This window comes from Buteo buteo, chromosome 23 (assembly GCF_964188355.1).
Source record: "Buteo buteo chromosome 23, bButBut1.hap1.1, whole genome shotgun sequence".
Classification (NCBI taxonomy): Eukaryota; Metazoa; Chordata; class Aves; order Accipitriformes; family Accipitridae; genus Buteo; species Buteo buteo.
The window spans coordinates 10846197-10859027 of NC_134193.1; the positions used below are offsets into that span (position 1 = coordinate 10846197).

Consider the following 12831-nt stretch of genomic DNA (forward strand, 5'->3'; position numbering starts at 1 on the left):
ACAGCTACCTCCACAACATGCATTCTCAGCCCAACCCAGAGCTGGCCACCCTGCTAATGGAACAACTGGGAAAAGTTGGACAAACCCATTCTTACTTTTCTTTTTTTTGGCAGGACGGATCTAGCCTGGTTCCCTTAAGAGACTGTAATGATGGGGTAATCTGCGAGACAAATTTTGCCATTGCTTTTTGGAGTGATTTATTAAGGAAAACAGCTGAGGGCAGCAGCTTTTGCCTCCAGATATTAGGAAGAAGGTATTGCAGCCATTTCCAGGCACAGAGCACAGGATATAAGGCACTGGGTAGGAAAAGGCTTCTCAGTGCTAGGGGCTGGCTCTTCTTCATCTCCACCTGCCCCATGGGGCAGACACAGATCTGTCCCAGGTGGGCAGCACAGGCTGTACAGATGAGAGAAGAGGAGTGCGCAAGTCACCCTGTAGCTGCCCTGCATAGACCTCTCCCTCCCTAGCAGCTCAGAGGCATCTACTCATCCTTCTTCTCTTTCCTTCTGAAAGGCTAAAGAAAGAAGTTGCTCTCATTTCACCCCAAGAATTGCATGCACAGGGCTTGCCACAGATAATGAGATACTTTTTCCCATGCAAAGCAAATCCCAACCTTGAATGCAACCAGTCTGATCACAATCCCTCTGATTTCCCTGCACTTTTTTCAGATGGGGCAGGAAAGTAAAGTGTGCATTTCCCTGCCAGAATTGGTTCTCAGGATTGACAATAATCACAACATCTACTGGATTATTATTTTATATGCATGCATATATGAATTTGTATACAAGTGTGTGTATGTATGGGCTATTTGGGGGACACAGAATTTAAGTGACAGCCAAATACTTATCTCCCCCCTGCTTTCTCCCATTTGTTTCACGTTAAAGAAAGCTGTCAGATATCATTGGAATTTGGGATGTTAGAGGAACCTCATGATAGAAGCAAATGCTTGAGTGGTAGCTATGTTCTGCCTCTGACATCCTGATAGCTGGGAAAGGCTCCAAGAAATAAGAGTCTTCTCCGAACTGGCATGCAATGGTAAGGAGAAAAAAACCTTAAACTCTGCCCTCTGCTAAAATTCATAAACTTTACAGGCTCTATGTCTGAAGGTAACATGGGGGTCAAACTCGATAAGGCAGTTTGGACCTGTAGTAATGCTGCCACAAATGAGCAGAGCACAGGGCATAGCAACAGCAAAGCAAAACAGAAATCCTGCTCATTATTACAATGAACAGGGACTAGAGAAAAAAAAAGGTGAGGAAAAAAATCAGACATGCTGTGCCCACCTAACCTTGCCTGGATACACAGAGTTTTAACTCCATATCAGTCATGGGTCATGTATAAATTGAAACCTCTGTTTGAAGGGTTGCAAAATGACGCTGGGCTGCCTGTCAGGCAGAGCATTGGAGCATGAGCCAGGCTGTGCCAGTGGCCTCAGCTGACCTTGGGCTTTTCATCTCCCAGTACCTCAGTTTCCCCATCTACACGGTAAGCTCTGCACTTTGTAAATGGCCACTGGCAAGCAGGGTGAGGGGGGGTGTCTGCTCTTAGCTAAACCTGTTTTTGCAGGTTCATTTCCTCTAGAAATACAAAATGGGAGGGGAAAGGCATCCAAAATTTGCTGAGGACAGAGGCGAAGCAGGCTGGGGCAGCCAGGCGAGAACTTTCCCATCAGACTTGTGGAAAGTGGCTTATCTGGGAAACAGCTTGAGACCCAGCCAGAGTCCCAGACCTGAGAGAAGGCAGTGGGCCAGCGCAGAGGTGGAGCTTACAAGGGTGGGTGGTTTTTTTTTGTTAGATATAAAAGGCTTAGATGAGTCGATGCTAACCACAGTGCCTGGGACGTGGATGAGGGGAGCTCCGCAGAGAGCGGAGAGCAATGCTGGCCATGGGGAGGGCAGCCCCAACCCTCTTGGCTCTTCTCAGCCTAGCAGCAACTATTTGTGATGCCCAGGACACCTGCCCAGGTGAGTGGGACACAAATCCTACTGCCATCCTGCTGAGACAGCCTGTTTCATCTTCCCCATAACACAAGGAGCTGGGGGGAGGAGGGTGGGATATGATTTTTTTCTTCTATGTTTTTTTTAATTCAGCTGCAAGTGGGAGGAGGGTAAGGGGAGGCTGAAGTCTCAGCAGCCACATAACAAAAATCCTGGCTCCAACCAAAGACGTAGCATCCTCCCCCACTCACTAGTGGGATCTCCAGAAACAGGCTGTCCCAGTTGTGGTTTTCCATTCTCGTTAAGGTTTTTTTTTTTCCTGGTGCCTTGGCCCAGTTATGAAAGGATGCAGAGCAATACTAAGGATCGGTCAAGTGCTTGCTGGGTCCCAGGCACCCTGGCAGCTTGGGGACGCTGCACACCACAGCTTTCTGCCTATATTCCTTGGGAATGTGATGGGGCGATTTCAAACTGACATGCTCTCAGGAAATTTAGTAGAACCTTTACTGTCCACAGATCCATCAATGTCACTTACTCTGCTGTCAATACCCCCTCAGGGCACCTCTCACCTTTTGTTTTATTGAGCTACAGTATATGTGTCATGCATGTAATGTCATATATAACAGCTTCCTCTCCCACTGAACTCCCATGAAGCCCGAGAGATTCAGTGTCTAGCTCCTCTAAAATGTTAGATCCTCCATGCCATCTGTTAATTCATACAACACCTCCAGACTCCCAACCCCATTGCTTTTGCTTGCACTGTTCCTCAACTCCAGAGGGTTTGGTTTCCTCTCCAAGACATTTCAGAGCCCTAATAATCTCCATGAAGACTGTCTTCATTTCCTCAGAGGTGAGAATAGTGGGACTGGGTGATGCGGACCGGCTTGCCATTCTCCAAGGATGCCCAGGGATCCCAGGTGCCTCTGGCCCAAAAGGAGAACCAGGCCTCTCAGGAGCAAAAGGTGAGGCCCCAAAAGCTGGTAATGAACACTGTGATATTAGATGGCTTTGTTGCTGAGTAAGGGAAGCAAGCTAAGGCCGGAGCAGTGGCTGGCCTGGCATTGGCTTCTGTGAGCATCTGGAGTATCAAATAGGAGTGGAAAACACCCCATCTAGAGATGTGCTGGTACATGCAGAGTCATCTTTTTTTTCCCTGAGTCCTGTCACAGGTCTGAAGTGGTCGTGGGGTGTGAAGTGTCAGAACTCACTTGTTTCTGCTACAGTAAAAACATCCATTTATTTTCTGAGCCTTTACTGAACAGCTTGGGTAGGAGGAAGGTTGCAATGCTCCTGCAGTGCTGCAATGCCTCCATTGTCTACTGGGAAACAGTCTTGGAACTGTACTGGCACGCCCTACCCCAGGAAGCAAGGGAGATGGGGGTCCTTCAGGGTTTTCATAGCCAACTTATAGAGAAGGTGAATCACGTTAGCAGAGGGAGCAGATCGACCGCAGCAAAATCCATGGACTGTCTTCAAGATGTACAAAGCTCATAGTAATTCATATGGGTACTGCAAATTAGGAATTACACTGGCGGTACCAGTGTATTGTAGCGTCCACAGAAGAAAAGGAGTAAGATACATTGCAAGATTGAACCTAATTAAAAAAACCCAGCTGCTTTGTTTCTGCAAAAGCCAAGGCCCAGCTGCCTGGGCTTTTGTATCACCTCCCCTCTTGTAAGTTTGCAACGTGCACATACAAACTGAGTCTTTCCTTGCAGGAGAAACGGGAGCCCAGGGACTCCCTGGGAAAGCAGGACCACCTGGTGCAAAAGGTAATGCATAACATATTCAGCTCTACTCCATAAATCTGCCCAAGTTCAGGACATGCATTGGGAGTCTGGGTCTACAGAGATGAACTGTAGAGCTGGTCATAGTCCAAGAAACAGCCCTGAAGTAGCATAGGAAAAGCAGGATTTGGGGGTATGGATCTTGCATGGGGTGAGTACTAGAAACAGTGTCCTTGATTGGGACTACATCACAGAGAAAGATACTATTCTTCTCAAAGTTCCCCACTGACCCTTACCAGCCCCCTAAAATCAGACTTCTCCCCATTTCCCACTGCTATCCTAACCTGCCTCCACCCCAACAAACCTGCCCAAATTCCTCCCCTCTCTGAGGAGCTTTGGGGTGCTTTGGCCAGGAGGCTTGGTGCAGAGACATGATGCTAAGTGCTTCCAGCAGTCTCCAGGCCTGGACTCAGCATGAAATGCCATTGTAGCCCACTTGACCAGAAGGATGGGATCAAACCACTGGGAAACAGTTGGCACAGGGTGAAGCAAGGAGGGAATGGGGGGTTCTTTGCAATGGGATGAGCCCCTGAAAAGAGGAAGATGTCTGCTGATAAATTGGCTTTCACTCCATCCAGGCTGTGCTTAAGGTCTTCAGCAGGATCTGCGTGCTGCAGACATTGGAAAAGTGTCTCTTCTGAAGAAACCAGTTTCTAGCACAAGGTGGCACCCAGTAACTGAGCACTGGTGCACTGAAAACAGACCCTTTGCATGCTGAATATATAGCTATTTCCTGGCCAAAAGCACCAAAGACTTCAGCTGAAACCCCAGCAGGAGATGGATGAACCCACTGGAAAAGCAGCTACTGCCCAAAATCTCACAGGTGCCTGGCTGAAAACAGAAAGGTCCCACAAAAAGTCACTGAGACGGAGCTGTGAATCCCCCATACACTCCAGCAGACAGAGCACCAGTTCTCCCTCCCGTGTCCTGTTCTTCCTGCTCTTCCTGAGAGATGCTCCTGATCAAGACAGCAGCCAGGCCAGGGTGCAGCACCAGCTGGGACACTCAGCAGAGCACCATTGCTTTGCACCACTTGACAGCCTCTCCTGCACATTTGGGACATACGGGAGGGCTGGAGTAGCCACTTGGGGAGCCACAGTAATTCACTCGCATTGAGTCATCTGTGATGAGCATTTTCCTCTTATATATTTTGCAGGAGCAGCTGGAGATCCTGGCTTCCCAGGACCGAAAGGTAAATCATGTCATGCTGAATTTCTCATGTGAGCTGGTTTAGTTAAACTTCCATCCTGTGCTGTTCTGGAACAACACACCAGGTGGGAGCAACTACAGAGAAATAAAAGTATCCCATCATGTACTGGGTGGGGCTATTTGGTGACAGTTGTGCCCCATTCTTGGCTCAGCCCTGGCCCAGGTGGTGTGAGCAGACCCTCTCCCAAACCAGCTGTTCAGCCACAGGGGCTGTCCCTATCTCGGGTGCCTGATGCTGCTGGCCAGCACCATGAGCTACAGAAACTGCAGGGCTTCACATGCCCCAGCCTGAGGGACCAGCCAGATTTGGGCAGATCTCTGACCTTCCTGTGCTAAGGCAAAAGGCAGAGGCTCAGATGCTAGTTGCTGCTGGTGCCAGAGGAACATGTCTCTACTACACTACATGTCTCTACAGCACTAGCAATAGGGTAGAGGGAAAACAAGTTGGTTTTTTTTTCCTGATGCCATCATCCTGCATGCGAGAGCCACTGGCACCTGTCGCTGAGCTCTGCCTGCACTGCGGCTTCACTCACTGGAGCTTGGCTGGTAATAGCTGGGGGCAAGTACTGCTGATCTGGTGGCTAGTTCAGTACATTTGCTTCAGCTGTCACAGCTGCTCCCAAACCACTGACTAAAGCCCTCTGCCAGCAGCAACCATTCTTCCCTCAAGCTTTTGACCCTGCCTTCCTGCAGGTGCATTTCCTCCTCCTTCCCACACCCACCTTCTCCTGGCCCATGTATCCCAGCCCAACAGGAGTCACTAGCACAAATGTTGGTACCCAACTCCATGGGCTGGCCAGCAACAGGCAGAGCAGCCAGGTCCAACAGAGACACATCTTGTGTCAGTCTTGCCGTTTGGACCTCCCATCCCCAAATCAGATGTCAGGGGGAAAGATATCCTGCTGGGTCCACTAGCCTAAGAGAGGCAAGGCTGCTCCTCCTTGTACATCTATAATGTGTCCCACCTCCCTGGCAGCCTCCTTGTATGCCTCCTAGGCAACTTGGAGAACTGTTCCCAGTGCCTGAGGGTGCTGGGTGTCACCACTGTAATTACAGGAGTCTGTGACTTCAGTTCCCACCCACCATTGTCCCTCTGTACTGGGCTGGTGGGTCTTCTCTGGTGGGCCCAGGAGTGGCCAGGGCAGAACTTGTATTGAGTTACTCCTGCCTAGTTTCTCTGTGGCTCTGCTCTGTGTGCAGATGAGCTAAACACTTCCCCTAACATCACAGCCCTCTACCGGTGCAGCAGGATTTGTCTTGAAAAGCAGATGATGCCAAATGCTGGAGGAGGGGAGGGCAGGCTGTGGAAGGTGAAGAGCAATTGATGGTGTTGTTTGTCCAACAGGAATGAAAGGAGAGCCTGGATTTCCAGAAACATGGGGTGAGTTTCGTCCTAGGTTCTTCATACCACCATTGGCTTTGCAGAGCAGATGGCAGTGGACTCCCTGCACCAGAAATCAGGACAGGGAAGCAATAAAAACAAATTCAGAGTGACACTGAAGGACAGAGTAAGGAAATATCACTGTTAACCCATTTGCTTCTCACAGCCACATGCAGCTTCTGTATGTCTACTCTGTAATCCAGCCAGGCCAGGAAAGTCATGTCCTCTGAGCACTACTCAAGTCACTTGCCCTCTGTGTGTCCTGGAGGAGATCTGTCTTAGTTTTTGAGAGCCTCAGTGTCCTGGTTTCCAAGATGAAACCACTAGAAACACTGCTATAGACATGCTGCTACTTCAAAAGTAGTTATAGCACCACACTTGCAGTGGCAGGTTCAGTAGATGCAGGTTCACGTGTGTTATTGATAGTGCACAGTTTAACTTAATCATTGAAAAAAAAAAACATACGAAAGAAAGAAAACAAACAAGCTCCAGTTGACCCATCTGTCTTCATAAGCTAAAGCCAAAGCAGAGCTACAACCTGCTCTGGCTACACTTGGATGCCATAGGGCCACAGTCACATGCAGAGGCTTGGGCAGATCATAGCTGCTCTAACACCTGGAAGAGAGAGACTGGGATGCCACTGAACTGGCCCTTTGCTGCCCCAGGCACTCCTCTGCCTTCCTATGTTTCCTGGGCATGTAAAAACATTTGACTAACAAGGAACAGGACAAATCCAGGACCACCTCTCCATTATGAAGGACACCCATGCCCACAAGACAGCCTGGTACAGCTGTGCATCCGTTCATTAACTACAGCACACTCAGACACCTGCACCACCAGCACCACTGTTTCAGATTATCTCCCAAGGCTTTCCCCTGTGAACGTCACAGACACAGCTGTAAGCTGGGATGTCTGACAGGGACCATTCCAGTCAATCTTTTGGCATCTGTGAATCTGAGCTTCTGTCAGGTGTGGGTTTGGGGAGGAAAAATAGATTTATACGTAATATATATGTATATATTCAAAAGTGCTGTCTGTCCAATCCACAGACGATGATCTGAACACTGTTTTCTGTATTACAGGTAGGTGTTTTTCTGTGCCACAACTCCTTTGCTGCCAACTACCCACACACTCTCTGTGCTCCCTCTACATTCCTGAGCCTGGACAAATTCCTGGATCATGAGTTTGTCATCCTGCTCATAGCAGCTCCATCACCCAGAACCCCCAAAGTGTCACTGCAGTTGAGAGGAGTCTGAGCACCTTAGACCATCTCTTAGAAGGTGCTCATCTCTCCTGTGACCTATGGACTCAGAAACTGCAGTGAGGTTTGGCTCCCAGCAGGTGTGCACCAGAGTCCTGCAGTGCAAAGAGTCGGCTGGGAGGCTGAAGGGCTCAAAACCTCCAGCTTAGGGCATGAGGCTGATGTGCTCCCTGGATGCAGTGAGCATGTTATAACTCTTTCCATTTGACCTCTTTCCCTGATTTGCACAGAAGCCAGGAACTGCCAAGAGCTGTTGAGTAAAGGGAAGATCCTGAGCGGCTGGTACACCATCTACCCCCAAGGCTGCAACACTACCACTGTCTTCTGCGACATGGACACGGATGGTGGAGGATGGATTGTGAGTAGGGTGAGGAGAGGGAGGTTTCTATGTCCCTACAGTGATTTTTATTAAGGCTGCAAAGGATGGCACCAAAATAGAAACAAAAAGAGAGGAAAACACACACTGAGGGGACAGCTGAAGTTCACATCAGCAAGCCTGGGTGAATCCCTGTGGATGCATGGGATTCTCCTGGGACTTGTCTCTGGGAGCAGGCTGAGCACCCACTCCCTCCTTAAATCAGCAAATCATTTCCTCCTCATTTCCAAGGGCAGATGGAGTTCTGTGAGCAAGGGGTTCCCCGGGGGTTCGGTCCCCAGAGACCCGCAGCAGAGTCCTGATGCAGGGGGAGTGTTCACTGAGGGAGGACTGTGCCACACCAATGCTGAGGATGCTTTCAGGACGGGGATGGCCTGGTGGGACTGAGGCTCTCCTTTCCTGCAGGTTTTCCAGAGGCGCTGGGATGGGTCAGTGAACTTCTTGCGAGATTGGGATTCATACAAACGAGGCTTTGGCAATCAGCTGACAGAGTTCTGGCTGGGGAATGACAACATCCACTTCCTCACGTCGCTGGGTAAGGTCTGCCTCTGTCCCAGGCTGGGGCCTTGAGAGTCCACCCCTGTTGGGGTTGACCACACTTGGTCATTAAAGGACTCCAAACTTCTGCCATCCATCTGAGGACTCAACAATTAATCCTAAAGAGAATGCAGGCTCTTGCAGCCCATTACACACAGGTAAACTGCACTCTAAAAAATAGAAAACTAGAAGCTGGGGAAGAGAATGAGCTGGCTGCACTGCCTGTCCCGGAGATAGGCCAACATATCTTCCGGCTAGGACTGGTTGTGACGGCAGTCATCTTGCTCACACATAGCCGTGGAGTCACAGTTGTCTGCAGGACTCCTGGGAGTGTAGATCTCAGTGCCCGTGACCACCCAACATCAGATCAGAAAAGGTTCTTCACAAAAAAAGTCACCAAAGGTACAGGAGGTTCTACAGGAATTTCACATAAATCATAAACTCTCAAGTAGTAGAAGCTGCTCTCAAGTTAGCTCAGGGTTCCTTAAACCCTCCACCCTGAAATCCAGGTGCGTAGTCACCATCAGCCCTGCAGCACTGCTGTCCACCTTCTCTTCTAGGACCCTGTGAACTCCGCATTGACCTGAGAGACTTTGAAAACAACTACTATTTTGCCAAGTACGCTTCATTCAGAGTCTTAGGAGAGTCTGAGAAATACAAACTGGTTCTAGGAGACTTCCTTGGTGGAAATGCCGGTAAGTAAGCAGCAGCTCACTGGTAAAGGCTGTTTTCTAGAGCATGTCAGAAGTGTTCAGCATTTATAGTGCAGAGCTGTATCATGCAAACTCCTTGTACCATCTACATTTTGGGCCAATTTTTTAAAACTGGCCATGGTATCCCAGGTGCTGAGTGACCTCTGGGTGCAGGGGAGTAAAGGGACATCCATCACCCACAGAAGTGTGACCCAGAGTATTACCTACAAGCCCAGCCACATGGTTTAGCAGCAAATGTGGAGCCTGGTCCTGAGCAGCAACTCGTCCAACATAACCTTCCCAACACCTCTGCAGCAGCTGGGCCAAGTTCTGCTTTCAGTTACATTGGAAGGAAGTATTTACCCATTACGTTTGGCATTTCCAGGGCTGGGGTGCTGTTCAATATTTGCAACATCAGCACTGCATCCTCTTAATGCCTGATGTTTCTTTTTTTTTTTAAAGCAAAAAAGTCCTCTGCAAAATTCAATACCCCTCATGCAGGAATGAGTAAAACCAACACCTGAGACAGCAGTGCTCTGGGTTTATGTGGCTTTGTACACTGCAATTCTGTCTGATAGTCCAGACCTCAATATGTCTGCAGAGATTCTGAGTGGTGCAAGAGGAGTGACACCCATGTAACTACGAGGAGAACCATCTGATTCACAGGCATAGATAAGTTCTCCGTGTGTTTTAGCAGTCCTGGCAGAACTCAGGATACTCCTTGTCTCCAGGACCAAGGAGGAAACCTGGGCAACCAAGAGAACAGCAGGATTTATAAAATCTGCCTTGCATCCAGCAAGGCTCAATGATGCCCTGCAGTGGTGTACAGACACATTAGGTTCCCTTTTGTGCTCTCTATTGCAGTAACTGTGAATGTGTACTCTCTGCAGGAGACTCCTTATCATACCACAAGGACATGCCATTTTCAACAACAGACCAGGACAACGACATGAGCTCCTTTAACTGTGCCACAGAATACAAGGGAGCATGGTGGTACAACGACTGCCATTACTCCAACCTGAATGGAATGTACTGGTTGGGTGTTCATGGCAGCTATGCTGATGGCATAAACTGGAAGACAGGCAAGGAATATCATTACTCCCATAAGCGAACGGAAATGAAATTCAGGCCAGTTTAACATGGCAAGAGGGTGTCTGACTAGCACCAACAGGTGCCACACTACAGCCAAGAGAAGACACAAAACATGTTGTTTGAGAGCAAAATTGGACCGGGAAGGATATTACGAGTTGTGCCTTCAGCCTAGAGTAGAGACCAGAAGAGATCAGTGCTTGTTTGAGTCCCTGTAAGCACCAGACTCTCACCCTGGACTATCTCAAGCAGCTCCACAGATGCTGACTGAGCCCAAGCATCTTTTTCTGAAAAGTGCATTATCTTGATCATGATGGTGAAGCTACTGCATCTCAGTAAAGCTCTCAGATATTATTACCCTAACTGGTAATTACTAGTAATTTTCAGTCTAATCCATGTATATGAAGTCTCCAATGTTCTTGCAGCCTCCTTTTCTGTTGGACCAAAGAGCCATCTGAAAGGCACTGATTTCCCACCCCCCCCCACCCCCTCCACCCCACTCTCCCCACAGGCTGTGATGGAGCCACAATGTAGACCAGCATGGAAAGGACTGAGCTTCCAGCACAAGGCTGTCAGCACTGCCACCTCCCTCCTTCCCTCCCCACTGCCTCACATAACACATGCTCCAGGACCTCAGGTGGGACCTCAGCTCCTGGAACCACAGTAGCATTGCCTAGCACTTCCCACCATGATACAGCTGCAGCTACGCCCAGAGCCAGCTTCAGCCACTCTTCCAGGGCATGTTTCTAGATCTCATTCTTTAGCCGCTGTGGACCAAGAGCTGGATACAAAATAGTCTGTCCAGCAACATGTGTGGTACCAAGACACTACAGTAGTCCCAAGTCAAGCCTTGCACGAGTGGACATTATGTGAATTACCAGCAGGTGCCAGTACCTTCCATTTCACCTTGTTTCCAGTAGCATTTGAAGATGGGCTATTTGCTGGCAGATGGAAGTAGTTCATCAAGTTCATATGAAGTTGTAATTGACTATTAGCAGAACTGTTTAAAGGGTCTCTACTTCCTGGACTCCTCCCCACAGCTGATGGAGGGCAGGAAAGCCTAGTGCTAACAGGATCAGTGGAAGCGGAGTATTTATTTGTGTTATATTCCTAACAGTCCCAGGTTTATCACATTACTTATTGTACAGATGTGTAGCAAGGGCAGCTCCAGCCCTACAACACTCAATCCAAACCTTGTGGGTGAGAAAAGCAAAGGGACCACTCACCCAGCACACCACAGCAGATCAACAATGTGCTAAGAAATAAACCTCAGGTGTTCCACCTCCCTATTCACTAGGTCCTGTCCCTGCTCACTTCTTCTTTTCAGGTACATGAGAAAGTGCGTGTCTGAGCAGAGAGGCACACACTGGAAGTCCCATAGTCACTTCTTCTCCAGGAGCTTTGTTTTGTTCTTTTCTTACTCCCAGATTGATGTGCCCCCAGCAGGAGCAGGAACAAGGTCCCACAGAGTCCAGCTGTGTCTCACCCAATCAGCTGCCGATGCTGTTGTCCACAGGTAGCTTCTGAGAGAGGCCTAAACTGCTGCCACAGACAGCTCTGCAGAACCACAGACAACTTTGCAGAGACATACGAGCTGGTGCTGACATCCTCAGCTTTAACCTGGCTAAAAGTGCTGAATCCCCTTTTTCTGCTCCCCTCTATCTTCTCCTCTTACTAAACAGAAATCTTCAACATTTAAATTTCATCTGTGAAGGACATCAATGTTAGAGGGATTAAGAGAACACCAAGAACAGTTTACCTAAGCCCATCTAGTCGATATTCCCAGGCTGACACCTCACTCCATAGAGGAAATATTCAGGTATGACAAGCCATCACCAGTAGTAGGTGATGTGGTTTGGACTTGGCTGCAGAGTGAAATTCTCCTGCATCCCCTAAGCTAGTGCAGTAAGCCATGGGCTGGCACTGCTTCCCCTCCAGCACAAGCCTCAACCACTTCAAGGCAGGAAAATGCTCCCTGTGCTGATACAGGCACGTGGGGAGGAGGGTCCTTGGGCTTGATGGTCCACCCCAGGCACCATGCCTGCAGCAGTCACAGAGAGGGCTTGCACTGACTCCAGCTGGGAAGAATTGAACCACTAACATCAGGGTCTGGTTCCCTAGATACATACACATAGTAGCAGCCCAGAGCTCCCACCTCTCCTCAACAGAGGATTCCCACTCTTCCATCAGCTCTCACACCTGACCAGTGGGGGAAGAGACAGGGAACAGACTCAGGATGTCCTAAAGCAATATGCTCCCAAAACTGTCAGGATACCATCCAGTCCCTCTTGCTTTCCATCCTCTTGCCAAGGGTCCCCAGAAGAAAAGCAGAATAGCCCCAGTCAATCTGTGACTGATCCTGGCCACTGCTCATCTCTGGGTTTTTTTCCCTGTGTCCTGGAAAGCTCATGGATCAGGTTTGCATTTTGTGTTTGAAAACCCTTTTCTGCTAATTAGCAGATCTGGAAAGGGCCAGCCCTGAAGCCTAGAAATTACAATGTCCCTGGAGCTTCTCCAGACATTTTCCTTGCTGCAAATAATGACAAGTGAGGCTGGGGGAGT

At 49.0% G+C, this 12831-nt stretch overlaps 1 protein-coding gene across 1 annotated transcript; it reads left to right on the forward strand.

Moving 5' to 3' along the window:
• Positions 1-1885: 1885 nt before the first annotated feature.
• LOC142043583 (ficolin-1-like) lies at positions 1886-10436 on the forward strand. Its single transcript, XM_075054916.1, has 9 exons — positions 1886-1964; positions 2786-2899; positions 3656-3709; positions 4881-4916; positions 6279-6314; positions 7806-7942; positions 8357-8486; positions 9049-9183; positions 10071-10436. Exons 1-9 carry the CDS (start codon positions 1886-1888, stop codon positions 10316-10318), a joined length of 969 nt encoding a protein of 322 aa, XP_074911017.1. The 3' UTR covers positions 10319-10436.
• The last annotated feature ends 2395 nt before the right edge of the window (positions 10437-12831 follow it).